This window comes from Tachypleus tridentatus, chromosome 9 (assembly GCF_004210375.1).
Source record: "Tachypleus tridentatus isolate NWPU-2018 chromosome 9, ASM421037v1, whole genome shotgun sequence".
NCBI lineage: Eukaryota > Metazoa > Arthropoda > Merostomata > Xiphosura > Limulidae > Tachypleus > Tachypleus tridentatus.
The window spans coordinates 7,666,303-7,689,530 of NC_134833.1; the positions used below are offsets into that span (position 1 = coordinate 7,666,303).

The 23,228-nt window shown below is 30.5% G+C and overlaps 1 protein-coding gene across 1 annotated transcript in view; it reads left to right on the top strand.

Moving 5' to 3' along the window:
* The window catches only part of LOC143226982 (dynein beta chain, ciliary-like), a 61,270-nt gene that overhangs the window by 22,538 nt on the left and 15,504 nt on the right, over positions 1-23,228 (top strand). Inside the window, exon 3 of the mRNA XM_076458532.1 lies at positions 20,687-20,963. Within this exon, the coding sequence (XP_076314647.1) occupies positions 20,687-20,963 (277 nt within the window). The remainder of the gene's footprint in view (positions 1-20,686; positions 20,964-23,228) is intronic.

The following is a 23,228-nucleotide window of genomic DNA, read 5'->3' on the forward strand; positions in this document are numbered from 1 at the left end:
TCAATGATACAAGTAGATGTGATTTTATCTTTCAGGAACTAGTTTCATAGCATGTTAGAATCAATGATACAAGTAGATGTGATTTTATCTTTCAGGAACTAGTTTCATAGCATGTTAGAATCAATGATACAAGTAGATGTGATTTTATCTTTCAGGAACTAGTTTCATAGCATGTTAGAATCAATGATACAAGTAGATGTGATTTTATCTTTCAGGAACTAGTTTCATAGCATGTTAGAATCAATGATACAAGTAGATGTGATTTTATCTTTCAGGAACTAGTTTCATAGCATGTTAGAATCAATGATACAAGTAGATGTGATTTTATCTTTCAGGAACTAGTTTCATAGCATGTTAGAATCAATGATACAAGTAGATGTGATTTTATCTTTCAGGAACTAGTTTCATAGCATGTTAGAATCAATGATACAAGTAGATGTGATTTTATCTTTCAGGAACTAGTTTCATAGCATGTTAGAATCAATGATACAAGTAGATGTGATTTTATCTTTCAGGAACTAGTTTCATAGCATGTTAGAATCAATGATACAAGTAGATGTGATTTTATCTTTCAGGAACTAGTTTCATAGCATGTTAGAATCAATGATACAAGTAGATGTGATTTTATCTTTCAGGAACTAGTTTCATAGCATGTTAGAATCAATGATACAAGTAGATGTGATTTTATCTTTCAGGAACTAGTTTCATAGCATGTTAGAATCAATGATACAAGTAGATGTGATTTTATCTTTCAGGAACTAGTTTCATAGCATGTTAGAATCAATGATACAAGTAGATGTGATTTTATCTTTCAGGAACTAGTTTCATAGCATGTTAGAATCAATGATACAAGTAGATGTGATTTTATCTTTCAGGAACTAGTTTCATAGCATGTTAGAATCAATGATACAAGTAGATGTGATTTTATCTTTCAGGAACTAGTTTCATAGCATGTTAGAATCAATGATACAAGTAGATGTGATTTTATCTTTCAGGAACTAGTTTCATAGCATGTTAGAATCAATGATACAAGTAGATGTGATTTTATCTTTCAGGAACTAGTTTCATAGCATGTTAGAATCAATGATACAAGTAGATGTGATTTTATCTTTCAGGAACTAGTTTCATAGCATGTTAGAATCAATGATACAAGTAGATGTGATTTTATCTTTCAGGAACTAGTTTCATAGCATGTTAGAATCAATGATACAAGTAGATGTGATTTTATCTTTCAGGAACTAGTTTCATAGCATGTTAGAATCAATGATACAAGTAGATGTGATTTTATCTTTCAGGAACTAGTTTCATAGCATGTTAGAATCAATGATACAAGTAGATGTGATTTTATCTTTCAGGAACTAGTTTCATAGCATGTTAGAATCAATGATACAAGTAGATGTGATTTTATCTTTCAGGAACTAGTTTCATAGCATGTTAGAATCAATGATACAAGTAGATGTGATTTTATCTTTCAGGAACTAGTTTCATAGCATGTTAGAATCAATGATACAAGTAGATGTGATTTTATCTTTCAGGAACTAGTTTCATAGCATGTTAGAATCAATGATACAAGTAGATGTGATTTTATCTTTCAGGAACTAGTTTCATAGCATGTTAGAATCAATGATACAAGTAGATGTGATTTTATCTTTCAGGAACTAGTTTCATAGCATGTTAGAATCAATGATACAAGTAGATGTGATTTTATCTTTCAGGAACTAGTTTCATAGCATGTTAGAATCAATGATACAAGTAGATGTGATTTTATCTTTCAGGAACTAGTTTCATAGCATGTTAGAATCAATGATACAAGTAGATGTGATTTTATCTTTCAGGAACTAGTTTCATAGCATGTTAGAATCAATGATACAAGTAGATGTGATTTTATCTTTCAGGAACTAGTTTCATAGCATGTTAGAATCAATGATACAAGTAGATGTGATTTTATCTTTCAGGAACTAGTTTCATAGCATGTTAGAATCAATGATACAAGTAGATGTGATTTTATCTTTCAGGAACTAGTTTCATAGCATGTTAGAATCAATGATACAAGTAGATGTGATTTTATCTTTCAGGAACTAGTTTCATAGCATGTTAGAATCAATGATACAAGTAGATGTGATTTTATCTTTCAGGAACTAGTTTCATAGCATGTTAGAATCAATGATACAAGTAGATGTGATTTTATCTTTCAGGAACTAGTTTCATAGCATGTTAGAATCAATGATACAAGTAGATCAATGATACAAGTGATGTGATTTTATCTTTCAGGAACTAGTTTCATAGCATGTTAGAATCAATGATACAAGTAGATGTGATTTTATCTTTCAGGAACTAGTTTCATAGCATGTTAGAATCAATGATACAAGTAGATGTGATTTTATCTTTCAGGAACTAGTTTCATAGCATGTTAGAATCAATGATACAAGTAGATGTGATTTTATCTTTCAGGAACTAGTTTCATAGCATGTTAGAATCAATGATACAAGTAGATGTGATTTTATCTTTCAGGAACTAGTTTCATAGCATGTTAGAATCAATGATACAAGTAGATGTGATTTTATCTTTCAGGAACTAGTTTCATAGCATGTTAGAATCAATGATACAAGTAGATGTGATTTTATCTTTCAGGAACTAGTTTCATAGCATGTTAGAATCAATGATACAAGTAGATGTGATTTTATCTTTCAGGAACTAGTTTCATAGCATGTTAGAATCAATGATACAAGTAGATGTGATTTTATCTTTCAGGAACTAGTTTCATAGCATGTTAGAATCAATGATACAAGTAGATGTGATTTTATCTTTCAGGAACTAGTTTCATAGCATGTTAGAATCAATGATACAAGTAGATGTGATTTTATCTTTCAGGAACTAGTTTCATAGCATGTTAGAATCAATGATACAAGTAGATGTGATTTTATCTTTCAGGAACTAGTTTCATAGCATGTTAGAATCAATGATACAAGTAGATGTGATTTTATCTTTCAGGAACTAGTTTCATAGCATGTTAGAATCAATGATACAAGTAGATGTGATTTTATCTTTCAGGAACTAGTTTCATAGCATGTTAGAATCAATGATACAAGTAGATGTGATTTTATCTTTCAGGAACTAGTTTCATAGCATGTTAGAATCAATGATACAAGTAGATGTGATTTTATCTTTCAGGAACTAGTTTCATAGCATGTTAGAATCAATGATACAAGTAGATGTGATTTTATCTTTCAGGAACTAGTTTCATAGCATGTTAGAATCAATGATACAAGTAGATGTGATTTTATCTTTCAGGAACTAGTTTCATAGCATGTTAGAATCAATGATACAAGTAGATGTGATTTTATCTTTCAGGAACTAGTTTCATAGCATGTTAGAATCAATGATACAAGTAGATGTGATTTTATCTTTCAGGAACTAGTTTCATAGCATGTTAGAATCAATGATACAAGTAGATGTGATTTTATCTTTCAGGAACTAGTTTCATAGCATGTTAGAATCAATGATACAAGTAGATGTGATTTTATCTTTCAGGAACTAGTTTCATAGCATGTTAGAATCAATGATACAAGTAGATGTGATTTTATCTTTCAGGAACTAGTTTCATAGCATGTTAGAATCAATGATACAAGTAGATGTGATTTTATCTTTCAGGAACTAGTTTCATAGCATGTTAGAATCAATGATACAAGTAGATGTGATTTTATCTTTCAGGAACTAGTTTCATAGCATGTTAGAATCAATGATACAAGTAGATGTGATTTTATCTTTCAGGAACTAGTTTCATAGCATGTTAGAATCAATGATACAAGTAGATGTGATTTTATCTTTCAGGAACTAGTTTCATAGCATGTTAGAATCAATGATACAAGTAGATGTGATTTTATCTTTCAGGAACTAGTTTCATAGCATGTTAGAATCAATGATACAAGTAGATGTGATTTTATCTTTCAGGAACTAGTTTCATAGCATGTTAGAATCAATGATACAAGTAGATGTGATTTTATCTTTCAGGAACTAGTTTCATAGCATGTTAGAATCAATGATACAAGTAGATGTGATTTTATCTTTCAGGAACTAGTTTCATCTTTCAGGAACTAGTTTCATAGCATGTTAGAATCAATGATACAAGTAGATGTGATTTTATCTTTCAGGAACTAGTTTCATAGCATGTTAGAATCAATGATACAAGTAGATGTGATTTTATCTTTCAGGAACTAGTTTCATAGCATGTTAGAATCAATGATACAAGTAGATGTGATTTTATCTTTCAGGAACTAGTTTCATAGCATGTTAGAATCAATGATACAAGTAGATGTGATTTTATCTTTCAGGAACTAGTTTCATAGCATGTTAGAATCAATGATACAAGTAGATGTGATTTTATCTTTCAGGAACTAGTTTCATAGCATGTTAGAATCAATGATACAAGTAGATGTGATTTTATCTTTCAGGAACTAGTTTCATAGCATGTTAGAATCAATGATACAAGTAGATGTGATTTTATCTTTCAGGAACTAGTTTCATAGCATGTTAGAATCAATGATACAAGTAGATGTGATTTTATCTTTCAGGAACTAGTTTCATAGCATGTTAGAATCAATGATACAAGTAGATGTGATTTTATCTTTCAGGAACTAGTTTCATAGCATGTTAGAATCAATGATACAAGTAGATGTGATTTTATCTTTCAGGAACTAGTTTCATAGCATGTTAGAATCAATGATACAAGTAGATGTGATTTTATCTTTCAGGAACTAGTTTCATAGCATGTTAGAATCAATGATACAAGTAGATGTGATTTTATCTTTCAGGAACTAGTTTCATAGCATGTTAGAATCAATGATACAAGTAGATGTGATTTTATCTTTCAGGAACTAGTTTCATAGCATGTTAGAATCAATGATACAAGTAGATGTGATTTTATCTTTCAGGAACTAGTTTCATAGCATGTTAGAATCAATGATACAAGTAGATGTGATTTTATCTTTCAGGAACTAGTTTCATAGCATGTTAGAATCAATGATACAAGTAGAGTATAGCATGTTAGAATCAATGATACAAGTAGATGTGATTTTATCTTTCAGGAACTAGTTTCATAGCATGTTAGAATCAATGATACAAGTAGATGTGATTTTATCTTTCAGGAACTAGTTTCATAGCATGTTAGAATCAATGATACAAGTAGATGTGATTTTATCTTTCAGGAACTAGTTTCATAGCATGTTAGAATCAATGATACAAGTAGATGTGATTTTATCTTTCAGGAACTAGTTTCATAGCATGTTAGAATCAATGATACAAGTAGATGTGATTTTATCTTTCAGGAACTAGTTTCATAGCATGTTAGAATCAATGATACAAGTAGATGTGATTTTATCTTTCAGGAACTAGTTTCATAGCATGTTAGAATCAATGATACAAGTAGATGTGATTTTATCTTTCAGGAACTAGTTTCATAGCATGTTAGAATCAATGATACAAGTAGATGTGATTTTATCTTTCAGGAACTAGTTTCATAGCATGTTAGAATCAATGATACAAGTAGATGTGATTTTATCTTTCAGGAACTAGTTTCATGTTAGAATCAATGATACAATGCATGTTAGAATCAATGATACAAGTAGATGTGATTTTATCTTTCAGGAACTAGTTTCATAGCATGTTAGAATCAATGATACAAGTAGATGTGATTTTATCTTTCAGGAACTAGTTTCATAGCATGTTAGAATCAATGATACAAGTAGATGTGATTTTATCTTTCAGGAACTAGTTTCATAGCATGTTAGAATCAATGATACAAGTAGATGTGATTTTATCTTTCAGGAACTAGTTTCATAGCATGTTAGAATCAATGATACAAGTAGATGTGATTTTATCTTTCAGGAACTAGTTTCATAGCATGTTAGAATCAATGATACAAGTAGATGTGATTTTATCTTTCAGGAACTAGTTTCATAGCATGTTAGAATCAATGATACAAGTAGATGTGATTTTATCTTTCAGGAACTAGTTTCATAGCATGTTAGAATCAATGATACAAGTAGATGTGATTTTATCTTTCAGGAACTAGTTTCATAGCATGTTAGAATCAATGATACAAGTAGATGTGATTTTATCTTTCAGGAACTAGTTTCATAGCATGTTAGAATCAATGATACAAGTAGATGTGATTTTATCTTTCAGGAACTAGTTTCATAGCATGTTAGAATCAATGATACAAGTAGATGTGATTTTATCTTTCAGGAACTAGTTTCATAGCATGTTAGAATCAATGATACAAGTAGATGTGATTTTATCTTTCAGGAACTAGTTTCATAGCATGTTAGAATCAATGATACAAGTAGATGTGATTTTATCTTTCAGGAACTAGTTTCATAGCATGTTAGAATCAATGATACAAGTAGATGTGATTTTATCTTTCAGGAACTAGTTTCATAGCATGTTAGAATCAATGATACAAGTAGATGTGATTTTATCTTTCAGGAACTAGTTTCATAGCATGTTAGAATCAATGATACAAGTAGATGTGATTTTATCTTTCAGGAACTAGTTTCATAGCATGTTAGAATCAATGATACAAGTAGATGTGATTTTATCTTTCAGGAACTAGTTTCATAGCATGTTAGAATCAATGATACAAGTAGATGTGATTTTATCTTTCAGGAACTAGTTTCATAGCATGTTAGAATCAATGATACAAGTAGATGTGATTTTATCTTTCAGGAACTAGTTTCATAGCATGTTAGAATCAATGATACAAGTAGATGTGATTTTATCTTTCAGGAACTAGTTTCATAGCATGTTAGAATCAATGATACAAGTAGATGTGATTTTATCTTTCAGGAACTAGTTTCATAGCATGTTAGAATCAATGATACAAGTAGATGTGATTTTATCTTTCAGGAACTAGTTTCATAGCATGTTAGAATCAATGATACAAGTAGATGTGATTTTATCTTTCAGGAACTAGTTTCATAGCATGTTAGAATCAATGATACAAGTAGATGTGATTTTATCTTTCAGGAACTAGTTTCATAGCATGTTAGAATCAATGATACAAGTAGATGTGATTTTATCTTTCAGGAACTAGTTTCATAGCATGTTAGAATCAATGATACAAGTAGATGTGATTTTATCTTTCAGGAACTAGTTTCATAGCATGTTAGAATCAATGATACAAGTAGATGTGATTTTATCTTTCAGGAACTAGTTTCATAGCATGTTAGAATCAATGATACAAGTAGATGTGATTTTATCTTTCAGGAACTAGTTTCATAGCATGTTAGAATCAATGATACAAGTAGATGTGATTTTATCTTTCAGGAACTAGTTTCATAGCATGTTAGAATCAATGATACAAGTAGATGTGATTTTATCTTTCAGGAACTAGTTTCATAGCATGTTAGAATCAATGATACAAGTAGATGTGATTTTATCTTTCAGGAACTAGTTTCATAGCATGTTAGAATCAATGATACAAGTAGATGTGATTTTATCTTTCAGGAACTAGTTTCATAGCATGTTAGAATCAATGATACAAGTAGATGTGATTTTATCTTTCAGGAACTAGTTTCATAGCATGTTAGAATCAATGATACAAGTAGATGTGATTTTATCTTTCAGGAACTAGTTTCATAGCATGTTAGAATCAATGATACAGAGTAGATGTGATTTTATCTTTCAGGAACTAGTTTCATAGCATGTTAGAATCAATGATACAAGTAGATGTGATTTTATCTTTCAGGAACTAGTTTCATAGCATGTTAGAATCAATGATACAAGTAGATGTGATTTTATCTTTCAGGAACTAGTTTCATAGCATGTTAGAATCAATGATACAAGTAGATGTGATTTTATCTTTCAGGAACTAGTTTCATAGCATGTTAGAATCAATGATACAAGTAGATGTGATTTTATCTTTCAGGAACTAGTTTCATAGCATGTTAGAATCAATGATACAAGTAGATGTGATTTTATCTTTCAGGAACTAGTTTCATAGCATGTTAGAATCAATGATACAAGTAGATGTGATTTTATCTTTCAGGAACTAGTTTCATAGCATGTTAGAATCAATGATACAAGTAGATGTGATTTTATCTTTCAGGAACTAGTTTCATAGCATGTTAGAATCAATGATACAAGTAGATGTGATTTTATCTTTCAGGAACTAGTTTCATAGCATGTTAGAATCAATGATACAAGTAGATGTGATTTTATCTTTCAGGAACTAGTTTCATAGCATGTTAGAATCAATGATACAAGTAGATGTGATTTTATCTTTCAGGAACTAGTTTCATAGCATGTTAGAATCAATGATACAAGTAGATGTGATTTTATCTTTCAGGAACTAGTTTCATAGCATGTTAGAATCAATGATACAAGTAGATGTGATTTTATCTTTCAGGAACTAGTTTCATAGCATGTTAGAATCAATGATACAAGTAGATGTGATTTTATCTTTCAGGAACTAGTTTCATAGCATGTTAGAATCAATGATACAAGTAGATGTGATTTTATCTTTCAGGAACTAGTTTCATAGCATGTTAGAATCAATGATACAAGTAGATGTGATTTTATCTTTCAGGAACTAGTTTCATAGCATGTTAGAATCAATGATACAAGTAGATGTGATTTTATCTTTCAGGAACTAGTTTCATAGCATGTTAGAATCAATGATACAAGTAGATGTGATTTTATATTTCAGGAACTAGTTTCATAGCATGTTAGAATCAATGATACAAGTAGATGTGATTTTATCTTTCAGGAACTAGTTTCATAGCATGTTAGAATCAATGATACAAGTAGATGTGATTTTATCTTTCAGGAACTAGTTTCATAGCATGTTAGAATCAATGATACAAGTAGATGTGATTTTATCTTTCAGGAACTAGTTTCATAGCATGTTAGAATCAATGATACAAGTAGATGTGATTTTATCTTTCAGGAACTAGTTTCATAGCATGTTAGAATCAATGATACAAGTAGATGTGATTTTATCTTTCAGGAACTAGTTTCATAGCATGTTAGAATCAATGATACAAGTAGATGTGATTTTATCTTTCAGGAACTAGTTTCATAGCATGTTAGAATCAATGATACAAGTAGATGTGATTTTATCTTTCAGGAACTAGTTTCATAGCATGTTAGAATCAATGATACAAGTAGATGTGATTTTATCTTTCAGGAACTAGTTTCATAGCATGTTAGAATCAATGATACAAGTAGATGTGATTTTATCTTTCAGGAACTAGTTTCATAGCATGTTAGAATCAATGATACAAGTAGATGTGATTTTATCTTTCAGGAACTAGTTTCATAGCATGTTAGAATCAATGATACAAGTAGATGTGATTTTATCTTTCAGGAACTAGTTTCATAGCATGTTAGAATCAATGATACAAGTAGATGTGATTTTATCTTTCAGGAACTAGTTTCATAGCATGTTAGAATCAATGATACAAGTAGATGTGATTTTATCTTTCAGGAACTAGTTTCATAGCATGTTAGAATCAATGATACAAGTAGATGTGATTTTATCTTTCAGGAACTAGTTTCATAGCATGTTAGAATCAATGATACAAGTAGATGTGATTTTATCTTTCAGGAACTAGTTTCATAGCATGTTAGAATCAATGATACAAGTAGATGTGATTTTATCTTTCAGGAACTAGTTTCATAGCATGTTAGAATCAATGATACAAGTAGATGTGATTTTATCTTTCAGGAACTAGTTTCATAGCAATGTTAGAATCAATGATACAAGTAGATGTGATTTTATCTTTCAGGAACTAGTTTCATAGCATGTTAGAATCAATGATACAAGTAGATGTGATTTTATCTTTCAGGAACTAGTTTCATAGCATGTTAGAATCAATGATACAAGTAGATGTGATTTTATCTTTCAGGAACTAGTTTCATAGCATGTTAGAATCAATGATACAAGTAGATGTGATTTTATCTTTCAGGAACTAGTTTCATAGCATGTTAGAATCAATGATACAAGTAGATGTGATTTTATCTTTCAGGAACTAGTTTCATAGCATGTTAGAATCAATGATACAAGTAGATGTGATTTTATCTTTCAGGAACTAGTTTCATAGCATGTTAGAATCAATGATACAAGTAGATGTGATTTTATCTTTCAGGAACTAGTTTCATAGCATGTTAGAATCAATGATACAAGTAGATGTGATTTTATCTTTCAGGAACTAGTTTCATAGCATGTTAGAATCAATGATACAAGTAGATGTGATTTTATCTTTCAGGAACTAGTTTCATAGCATGTTAGAATCAATGATACAAGTAGATGTGATTTTATCTTTCAGGAACTAGTTTCATAGCATGTTAGAATCAATGATACAAGTAGATGTGATTTTATCTTTCAGGAACTAGTTTCATAGCATGTTAGAATCAATGATACAAGTAGATGTGATTTTATCTTTCAGGAACTAGTTTCATAGCATGTTAGAATCAATGATACAAGTAGATGTGATTTTATCTTTCAGGAACTAGTTTCATAGCATGTTAGAATCAATGATACAAGTAGATGTGATTTTATCTTTCAGGAACTAGTTTCATAGCATGTTAGAATCAATGATACAAGTAGATGTGATTTTATCTTTCAGGAACTAGTTTCATAGCATGTTAGAATCAATGATACAAGTAGATGTGATTTTATCTTTCAGGAACTAGTTTCATAGCATGTTAGAATCAATGATACAAGTAGATGTTTTATCATGTTAGAATTTCAGGAACTAGTTTCATAGCATGTTAGAATCAATGATACAAGTAGATGTGATTTTATCTTTCAGGAACTAGTTTCATAGCATGTTAGAATCAATGATACAAGTAGATGTGATTTTATCTTTCAGGAACTAGTTTCATAGCATGTTAGAATCAATGATACAAGTAGATGTGATTTTATCTTTCAGGAACTAGTTTCATAGCATGTTAGAATCAATGATACAAGTAGATGTGATTTTATCTTTCAGGAACTAGTTTCATAGCATGTTAGAATCAATGATACAAGTAGATGTGATTTTATCTTTCAGGAACTAGTTTCATAGAATCAATGTTAGAATCAATGATAGAAGTAGATGTGATTTTATCTTTCAGGAACTAGTTTCATAGCATGTTAGAATCAATGATACAAGTAGATGTGATTTTATCTTTCAGGAACTAGTTTCATAGCATGTTAGAATCAATGATACAAGTAGATGTGATTTTATCTTTCAGGAACTAGTTTCATAGCATGTTAGAATCAATGATACAAGTAGATGTGATTTTATCTTTCAGGAACTAGTTTCATAGCATGTTAGAATCAATGATACAAGTAGATGTGATTTTATCTTTCAGGAACTAGTTTCATAGCATGTTAGAATCAATGATACAAGTAGATGTGATTTTATCTTTCAGGAACTAGTTTCATAGCATGTTAGAATCAATGATACAAGTAGATGTGATTTTATCTTTCAGGAACTAGTTTCATAGCATGTTAGAATCAATGATACAAGTAGATGTGATTTTATCTTTCAGGAACTAGTTTCATAGCATGTTAGAATCAATGATACAAGTAGATGTGATTTTATCTTTCAGGAACTAGTTTCATAGCATGTTAGAATCAATGATACAAGTAGATGTGATTTTATCTTTCAGGAACTAGTTTCATAGCATGTTAGAATCAATGATACAAGTAGATGTGATTTTATCTTTCAGGAACTAGTTTCATAGCATGTTAGAATCAATGATACAAGTAGATGTGATTTTATCTTTCAGGAACTAGTTTCATAGCATGTTAGAATCAATGATACAAGTAGATGTGATTTTATCTTTCAGGAACTAGTTTCATAGCATGTTAGAATCAATGATACAAGTAGATGTGATTTTATCTTTCAGGAACTAGTTTCATAGCATGTTAGAATCAATGATACAAGTAGATGTGATTTTATCTTTCAGGAACTAGTTTCATAGCATGTTAGAATCAATGATACAAGTAGATGTGATTTTATCTTTCAGGAACTAGTTTCATAGCATGTTAGAATCAATGATACAAGTAGATGTGATTTTATCTTTCAGGAACTAGTTTCATAGCATGTTAGAATCAATGATACAAGTAGATGTGATTTTATCTTTCAGGAACTAGTTTCATAGCATGTTAGAATCAATGATACAAGTAGATGTGATTTTATCTTTCAGGAACTAGTTTCATAGCATGTTAGAATCAATGATACAAGTAGATGTGATTTTATCTTTCAGGAACTAGTTTCATAGCATGTTAGAATCAATGATACAAGTAGATGTGATTTTATCTTTCAGGAACTAGTTTCATAGCATGTTAGAATCAATGATACAAGTAGATGTGATTTTATCTTTCAGGAACTAGTTTCATAGCATGTTAGAATCAATGATACAAGTAGATGTGATTTTATCTTTCAGGAACTAGTTTCATAGCATGTTAGAATCAATGATACAAGTAGATGTGATTTTATCTTTCAGGAACTAGTTTCATAGCATGTTAGAATCAATGATACAAGTAGATGTGATTTTATCTTTCAGGAACTAGTTTCATAGCATGTTAGAATCAATGATACAAGTAGATGTGATTTTATCTTTCAGGAACTAGTTTCATAGCATGTTAGAATCAATGATACAAGTAGATGTGATTTTATCTTTCAGGAACTAGTTTCATAGAATCAATGATTAGAATCAATGATACAAGTAGATGTGATTTTATCTTTCAGGAACTAGTTTCATAGCATGTTAGAATCAATGATACAAGTAGATGTGATTTTATCTTTCAGGAACTAGTTTCATAGCATGTTAGAATCAATGATACAAGTAGATGTGATTTTATCTTTCAGGAACTAGTTTCATAGCATGTTAGAATCAATGATACAAGTAGATGTGATTTTATCTTTCAGGAACTAGTTTCATAGCATGTTAGAATCAATGATACAAGTAGATGTGATTTTATCTTTCAGGAACTAGTTTCATAGCATGTTAGAATCAATGATACAAGTAGATGTGATTTTATCTTTCAGGAACTAGTTTCATAGCATGTTAGAATCAATGATACAAGTAGATGTGATTTTATCTTTCAGGAACTAGTTTCATAGCATGTTAGAATCAATGATACAAGTAGATGTGATTTTATCTTTCAGGAACTAGTTTCATAGCATGTTAGAATCAATGATACAAGTAGATGTGATTTTATCTTTCAGGAACTAGTTTCATAGCATGTTAGAATCAATGATACAAGTAGATGTGATTTTATCTTTCAGGAACTAGTTTCATAGCATGTTAGAATCAATGATACAAGTAGATGTGATTTTATCTTTCAGGAACTAGTTTCATAGCATGTTAGAATCAATGATACAAGTAGATGTGATTTTATCTTTCAGGAACTAGTTTCATAGCATGTTAGAATCAATGATACAAGTAGATGTGATTTTATCTTTCAGGAACTAGTTTCATAGCATGTTAGAATCAATGATACAAGTAGATGTGATTTTATCTTTCAGGAACTAGTTTCATAGCATGTTAGAATCAATGATACAAGTAGATGTGATTTTATCTTTCAGGAACTAGTTTCATAGCATGTTAGAATCAATGATACAAGTAGATGTGATTTTATCTTTCAGGAACTAGTTTCATAGCATGTTAGAATCAATGATACAAGTAGATGTGATTTTATCTTTCAGGAACTAGTTTCATAGCATGTTAGAATCAATGATACAAGTAGATGTGATTTTATCTTTCAGGAACTAGTTTCATAGCATGTTAGAATCAATGATACAAGTAGATGTGATTTTATCTTTCAGGAACTAGTTTCATAGCATGTTAGAATCAATGATACAAGTAGATGTGATTTTATCTTTCAGGAACTAGTTTCATAGCATGTTAGAATCAATGATACAAGTAGATGTGATTTTATCTTTCAGGAACTAGTTTCATAGCATGTTAGAATCAATGATACAAGTAGATGTGATTTTATCTTTCAGGAACTAGTTTCATAGCATGTTAGAATCAATGATACAAGTAGATGTGATTTTATCTTTCAGGAACTAGTTTCATAGCATGTTAGAATCAATGATACAAGTAGATGTGATTTTATCTTTCAGGAACTAGTTTCATAGCATGTTAGAATCAATGATACAAGTAGATGTGATTTTATCTTTCAGGAACTAGTTTCATAGCATGTTAGAATCAATGATACAAGTAGATGTGATTTTATCTTTCAGGAACTAGTTTCATAGCATGTTAGAATCAATGATACAAGTAGATGTGATTTTATCTTTCAGGAACTAGTTTCATAGCATGTTAGAATCAATGATACAAGTAGATGTGATTTTATCTTTCAGGAACTAGTTTCATAGCATGTTAGAATCAATGATACAAGTAGATGTGATTTTATCTTTCAGGAACTAGTTTCATAGCATGTTAGAATCAATGATACAAGTAGATGTGATTTTATCTTTCAGGAACTAGTTTCATAGCATGTTAGAATCAATGATACAAGTAGATGTGATTTTATCTTTCAGGAACTAGTTTCATAGCATGTTAGAATCAATGATACAAGTAGATGTGATTTTATCTTTCAGGAACTAGTTTCATAGCATGTTAGAATCAATGATACAAGTAGATGTGATTTTATCTTTCAGGAACTAGTTTCATAGCATGTTAGAATCAATGATACAAGTAGATGTGATTTTATCTTTCAGGAACTAGTTTCATAGCATGTTAGAATCAATGATACAAGTAGATGTGATTTTATCTTTCAGGAACTAGTTTCATAGCATGTTAGAATCAATGATACAAGTAGATGTGATTTTATCTTTCAGGAACTAGTTTCATAGCATGTTAGAATCAATGATACAAGTAGATGTGATTTTATCTTTCAGGAACTAGTTTCATAGCATGTTAGAATCAATGATACAAGTAGATGTGATTTTATCTTTCAGGAACTAGTTTCATAGCATGTTAGAATCAATGATACAAGTAGATGTGATTTTATCTTTCAGGAACTAGTTTCATAGCATGTTAGAATCAATGATACAAGTAGATGTGATTTTATCTTTCAGGAACTAGTTTCATAGCATGTTAGAATCAATGATACAAGTAGATGTGATTTTATCTTTCAGGAACTAGTTTCATAGCATGTTAGAATCAATGATACAAGTAGATGTGATTTTATCTTTCAGGAACTAGTTTCATAGCATGTTAGAATCAATGATACAAGTAGATGTGATTTTATCTTTCAGGAACTAGTTTCATAGCATGTTAGAATCAATGATACAAGTAGATGTGATTTTATCTTTCAGGAACTAGTTTCATAGCATGTTAGAATCAATGATACAAGTAGATGTGATTTTATCTTTCAGGAACTAGTTTCATAGATTTTATCTTTCAGGAACTAGTTTCATAGCATGTTAGAATCAATGATACAAGTAGATGTGATTTTATCTTTCAGGAACTAGTTTCATAGCATGTTAGAATCAATGATACAAGTAGATGTGATTTTATCTTTCAGGAACTAGTTTCATAGCATGTTAGAATCAATGATACAAGTAGATGTGATTTTATCTTTCAGGAACTAGTTTCATAGCATGTTAGAATCAATGATACAAGTAGATGTGATTTTATCTTTCAGGAACTAGTTTCATAGCATGTTAGAATCAATGATACAAGTAGATGTGATTTTATCTTTCAGGAACTAGTTTCATAGCATGTTAGAATCAATGATACAAGTAGATGTGATTTTATCTTTCAGGAACTAGTTTCATAGCATGTTAGAATCAATGATACAAGTAGATGTGATTTTATCTTTCAGGAACTAGTTTCATAGCATGTTAGAATCAATGATACAAGTAGATGTGATTTTATCTTTCAGGAACTAGTTTCATAGCATGTTAGAATCAATGATACAAGTAGATGTGATTTTATCTTTCAGGAACTAGTTTCATAGCATGTTAGAATCAATGATACAAGTAGATGTGATTTTTTTCAGGAACTAGTTTCATAGCATGTTAGAATCAATGATACAAGTAGATGTGATTTTATGTTAGAATTAGAATCAATGATACAAGTAGATGTGATTTTATCTTTCAGGAACTAGTTTCATAGCATGTTAGAATCAATGATACAAGTAGATGTGATTTTATCTTTCAGGAACTAGTTTCATAGCATGTTAGAATCAATGATACAAGTAGATGTGATTTTATCTTTCAGGAACTAGTTTCATAGCATGTTAGAATCAATGATACAAGTAGATGTGATTTTATCTTTCAGGAACTAGTTTCATAGCATGTTAGAATCAATGATACAAGTAGATGTGATTTTATCTTTCAGGAACTAGTTTCATAGCATGTTAGAATCAATGATACAAGTAGATGTGATTTTATCTTTCAGGAACTAGTTTCATAGCATGTTAGAATCAATGATACAAGTAGATGTGATTTTATCTTTCAGGAACTAGTTTCATAGCATGTTAGAATCAATGATACAAGTAGATGTGATTTTATCTTTCAGGAACTAGTTTCATAGCATGTTAGAATCAATGATACAAGTAGATGTGATTTTATCTTTCAGGAACTAGTTTCATAGCATGTTAGAATCAATGATACAAGTAGATGTGATTTTATCTTTCAGGAACTAGTTTCATAGCATGTTAGAATCAATGATACAAGTAGATGTGATTTTATCTTTCAGGAACTAGTTTCATAGCATGTTAGAATCAATGATACAAGTAGATGTGATTTTATCTTTCAGGAACTAGTTTCATAGCATGTTAGAATCAATGATACAAGTAGATGTGATTTTATCTTTCAGGAACTAGTTTCATAGCATGTTAGAATCAATGATACAAGTAGATGTGATTTTATCTTTCAGGAACTAGTTTCATAGATTTTATCTTTCATGTTAGAATCAATGATACAAGTAGATGTGATTTTATCTTTCAGGAACTAGTTTCATAGCATGTTAGAATCAATGATACAAGTAGATGTGATTTTATCTTTCAGGAACTAGTTTCATAGCATGTTAGAATCAATGATACAAGTAGATGTGATTTTATCTTTCAGGAACTAGTTTCATAGCATGTTAGAATCAATGATACAAGTAGATGTGATTTTATCTTTCAGGAACTAGTTTCATAGCATGTTAGAATCAATGATACAAGTAGATGTGATTTTATCTTTCAGGAACTAGTTTCATAGCATGTTAGAATCAATGATACAAGTAGATGTGATTTTATCTTTCAGGAACTAGTTTCATAGCATGTTAGAATCAATGATACAAGTAGATGTGATTTTATCTTTCAGGAACTAGTTTCATAGCATGTTAGAATCAATGATACAAGTAGATGTGATTTTATCTTTCAGGAACTAGTTTCATAGCATGTTAGAATCAATGATACAAGTAGATGTGATTTTATCTTTCAGGAACTAGTTTCATAGCATGTTAGAATCAATGATACAAGTAGATGTGATTTTATCTTTCAGGAACTAGTTTCATAGCATGTTAGAATCAATGATACAAGTAGATGTGATTTTATCAATGATACAAGTAGATGTGATTTTATCTTTCAGGAACTAGTTTCATAGCATGTTAGAATCAATGATACAAGTAGATGTGATTTTATCTTTCAGGAACTAGTTTCATAGCATGTTAGAATCAATGATACAAGTAGATGTGATTTTATCTTTCAGGAACTAGTTTCATAGCATGTTAGAATCAATGATACAAGTAGATGTGATTTTATCTTTCAGGAACTAGTTTCATAGCATGTTAGAATCAATGATACAAGTAGATGTGATTTTATCTTTCAGGAACTAGTTTCATAGCATGTTAGAATCAATGATACAAGTAGATGTGATTTTATCTTTCAGGAACTAGTTTCATAGAATCAATGATTAGAATCAATGATACAAGTAGATGTGATTTTATCTTTCAGGAACTAGTTTCATAGCATGTTAGAATCAATGATACAAGTAGATGTGATTTTATCTTTCAGGAACTAGTTTCATAGCATGTTAGAATCAATGATACAAGTAGATGTGATTTTATCTTTCAGGAACTAGTTTCATAGCATGTTAGAATCAATGATACAAGTAGATGTGATTTTATCTTTCAGGAACTAGTTTCATAGCATGTTAGAATCAATGATACAAGTAGATGTGATTTTATCTTTCAGGAACTAGTTTCATAGCATGTTAGAATCAATGATACAAGTAGATGTGATTTTATCTTTCAGGAACTAGTTTCATAGCATGTTAGAATCAATGATACAAGTAGATGTGATTTTATCTTTCAGGAACTAGTTTCATAGCATGTTAGAATCAATGATACAAGTAGATGTGATTTTATCTTTCAGGAACTAGTTTCATAGCATGTTAGAATCAATGATACAAGTAGATGTGATTTTATCTTTCAGGAACTAGTTTCATAGCAAGTAGATGTGATTTTATGTTAGAATCAATGATACAAGTAGATGTGATTTTATCTTTCAGGAACTAGTTTCATAGCATGTTAGAATGATACAAGTAGATGTGATTTTATCTTTAGAATCAATGATACAAGTAGATGTGATTTTATCTTTCAGGAACTAGTTTCATAGCATGTTAGAATCAATGATACAAGTAGATGTGATTTTATCTTTCAGGAACTAGTTTCATAGCATGTTAGAATCAATGATACAAGTAGATGTGATTTTATCTTTCAGGAACTAGTTTCATAGCATGTTAGAATCAATGATACAAGTAGATGTGATTTTATCTTTCAGGAACTAGTTTCATAGCATGTTAGAATCAATGATACAAGTAGATGTGATTTTATCTTTCAGGAACTAGTTTCATAGCATGTTAGAATCAATGATACAAGTAGATGTGATTTTATCTTTCAGGAACTAGTTTCATAGCATGTTAGAATCAATGATACAAGTAGATGTGATTTTATCTTTCAGGAACTAGTTTCATAGCATGTTAGAATCAATGATACAAGTAGATGTGATTTTATCTTTCAGGAACTAGTTTCATAGCATGTTAGAATCAATGATACAAGTAGATGTGATTTTATCTTTCAGGAACTAGTTTCATAGCATGTTAGAATCAATGATACAAGTAGATGTGATTTTATCTTTCAGGAACTAGTTTCATAGCATGTTAGAATCAATGATACAAGTAGATGTGATTTTATCTTTCAGGAACTAGTTTCATAGCATGTTAGAATCAATGATACAAGTAGATGTGATTTTATCTTTCAGGAACTAGTTTCATAGTATGTTAGAATCAATGATACAAGTAGATGTGATTTTATCTTTCAGGAACTAGTTTCATAGCATGTTAGAATCAATGATACAAGTAGATGTGATTTTATCTTTCAGGAACTAGTTTCATAGCATGTTAGAATCAATGATACAAGTAGATGTGATTTTATCTTTCAGGAACTAGTTTCATAGATACAAGTAGATGATTTTATCTTTAGAATCAATGATACAAGTAGATGTGATTTTATCTTTCAGGAACTAGTTTCATCATGTTAGAATCAATGATACAAGTAGATGTGTTTCAGGAACTAGTTTCATGCATTAGAATCAATGATACAAGTAGATGTGATTTTATCTTTCAGGAACTAGTTTCATAGCATGTTAGAATCAATGATACAAGTAGATGTGATTTTATCTTTCAGGAACTAGTTTCATAGCATGATAGAATCAATGATACAAGTAGATGTGATTTTATCCTTCAGGAACTTGTTTCATAGTATGTTAGAATCAATGATACAAGTAGATGTGATTTTATCCTTCAGGAACTTGTTTCATAGTATGTTAGAATCAATGATACAAGTAGATGTGATTTTATCTTTCAGGAACTAGTTTCATAGCATGATAGAATCAATGATACAAGTAGATGTGATTTTATCCTTCAGGAACTTGTTTCATAGTATGTTAGAATCAATGATACAAGTAGATGTGATTTTATCCTTCAGGAACTTGTTTCATAGTATGTTAGAATCAATGATACAAGTAGATGTGATTTTATCTTTCAGGAAATAGTTTCATAGCATGTTAGAATCAATGATACAAGTAGATGTGATTTTATCTTTCAGGAACTAGTTTCATAGCATGATAGAATCAATGATACAAGTAGATGTGATTTTATCCTTCAGGAACTTGTTTCATAGTATGTTAGAATCAGTGATACAAGTAGATGTGATTTTATCCTTCAGGAACTTGTTTCATAGTATGTTAGATAAATGAATCATTTTAGAAGCATGTTTGTTGCTTGCCAAATGAAGTCTTTTGTCTTTTGATAAAGTCATTACAGAAGCATCGATAGTTAGATAGCCATATGACATTATATAATAGCTGTGATTAACATATGGATAAAACTTGTTGCATAGAGTTACTTTGTAACTTGTGTTTTGTGCTCATGGGTGTAAGTACGTTTGGTGTTCTTCTCTGGATTTTTTTTATCTTTGAAGGTTTCCCTAAATTATATTCTAACATATTTGAATAATGTGAAGAATGAATATTAAGTTGTTTTTCTGTCTAATTTAACTTTGTGTTACCATACTTGTATTTAACACTTATGTGTTACCATACTTGTATGTAACACTTATGTGTTACCATACTTGTATGGAATCAAAATCATGTAAAAAAATGTCCACTAAAATTAATATATTTTTTCAGGAAGTTTGTTGAAGAGAAACTAGGCAGTAAGTATATTGAAGGTCACACTATGGAATTTGCCAAGTCTTTTGAGGAGTCCAGTCCTTCCACTCCAGTTTTCTTCATTCTTTCTCCAGGAGTGGATCCCCTAAAGGATGTAGAGGTGTATGGGAAAAAGATTGGGTTTACTTTTGACACTGGCAGTTTCCATAATGTATCACTTGGTCAAGGACAAGAAGAGGTGGCTGAACAAGCGTTAAAGGTGGCAGCTGACAAAGGTCATTGGGTTATTCTGCAGGTGTGTGTAGAAATGTTAGGAAACTTTCATAGTGTGAAATATAGAAACTTAAGGATTTCTACTAGTCACATTTGGTTAAGTTATAAAATTAATCTATTCCTAGCATATATCTCTATAGATTATGTCAGCTTTGTTTTAAAGTTTCAGGATCATTGTTGGTGTATATACAGTTTACACTGTGTGAAATGACTGCTCTGAAGTGGTGTGCTAAGGGGTGTGTGAGAGGGAGGTGAAATTCCACAACAAGTTTTCAAACCAAATTTGCCAAAGTAAGAAAAAACATTAAAATGTTCAAACTATTCTAACAACTTAATGTAAATAAAATAAATTCATATTTTTATTGAGAACACAAAGAAAAATGTAAATATTTGATAAAAATCACATCAAAAGGTAAACGTGTTAACGTTTTAGTCATCAGTTTGTTGAGCATAGCCAGCTGGCTGTAACTGACATTTCACGTCTTGTTCACTGGACACGGTGACTCCACATACGTGAGGTATGTTTCATTAAATAATTATGATAAAACATAAAGTGATGATGTTTATACTTACACCAGTGTCCAGTAATTCTTGACAATGTAGTATCATAGTGATGTTTAAGTGTGTATAAATGCATCGTTGTGATGCCATAGAAACTCATGTTTACTGATGGTCAGTAAAAAGTCACAGTATGCACTAAACTATAGACTTGACTTCTTTTCTACAATCATGACTACTGAAGCAAAGATAAACGGTATGACTGAGTGAGTTTTTTTATGATGGTGGTGATGTGATGAGTTTTTTTATGATGATTATATGGTGATCTTACGATGGTGGTGGTGATGTGACTGAGTTTTTTATGATGATTATGTGGTGATCTTGCGATGGGGGTGGTGATGTGACTAAGTGAGTTTTTATGATGATTATATGGTGATCTTACGATGGTGGTGGTGGTGTTGTGACCGAATGAGTTTTTATGATGATTAAATGGTGATCTTACGATGGTGGTGGTGATGTGACTGAGTGAATTTTTATGATGATTATGTGGTGATCTTACGATGGTGGTGGTGATGTGACTGAGTGACGATTTTTTTATGATGATTATGTGGTGATCTTACGATGGTGGTGGTGATGTGACTGAGTGAGTTTTTATGATGATTATGTGGTGATCTTACGATGGTGGGTGTGATGTAACTGAGTTTTTTATGATGACTATGTGGTGATCTTATGATGGTGGTGGTGATGTGACAATGAGTTTTTTATGATGATTATGTGGTGATCTTATGATGGTGGGTGTGATGTAACTGAGTTTTTTATGATGACTATGTGGTGATCTTACGATGGTGGTGGTGATGTGACTGAGTGAGTTTTTTATGATGATTATGTGGTGATCTTATGATGGTGGGTGTGATGTAACTGAGTTTTTTATGATGACTATGTGGTGATCTTATGATGGTGGTGGTGATGTGACAATGAGTTTTTTTATGATGACTATGTGGTGGTCTTATGATGGTGGTTGTGATGTGACTGCATTAATTTTTTTAATGAAACTACATGGTGATGTTAAGACAGAGAGGGTGACACATGGACGTGTGTTTACATACTTAAAATAGTAAACACTGTTTCAGATTTACATCAACAACTACAGTATATTGTGTTAGTATTAATACTTATTGGCTTAGTCAAATCATTTTAGTTTTAGCAATTTTACAATGTCCAGTATTGTATCATTGTTTATTTAACATGTTGTTAATGCTTGATAAAGAATAATATTAATTATAATAGCTAATGTTATACCACACTTTACTGAATTGGTGTTAATGCAATAGCACTGATGATTGTTTCCATAGGCTTTGTTTACACCTTGTGCAAATCATTCTCTGAAACTTTGTGGAGTGCACTATTTATTATTTATGTGTGACTTTTTTTAACTTTGGAGAGAGTCTATTCCTTCTCTTCAGTCTCACCTCATTGATGGGAAATACCGATGGAGAATATAGACATGACAGTCAGAAGTCTTTCCTAGATAAGATGAAGTGCTCATTATGATGCTGTGAACCCAGTGAAGGCAAATTTTGAAAAGTTGACCTCAACTCGTGACGTACTATGCACTCCCAAGGAATTGTGATTTATCTTTTGTTGTTATCTTTCTTTCTGGAGGAAACTAATCTCACACAAATATAACTGCAAACATTTAGAATCAGCCTTCAAAAGTGCATCATGAAGCTTCATACTTTAAAACTGTTTCTTGAAGATCAGTGCAATGGAACCGTAGAGAGGGCCTTTA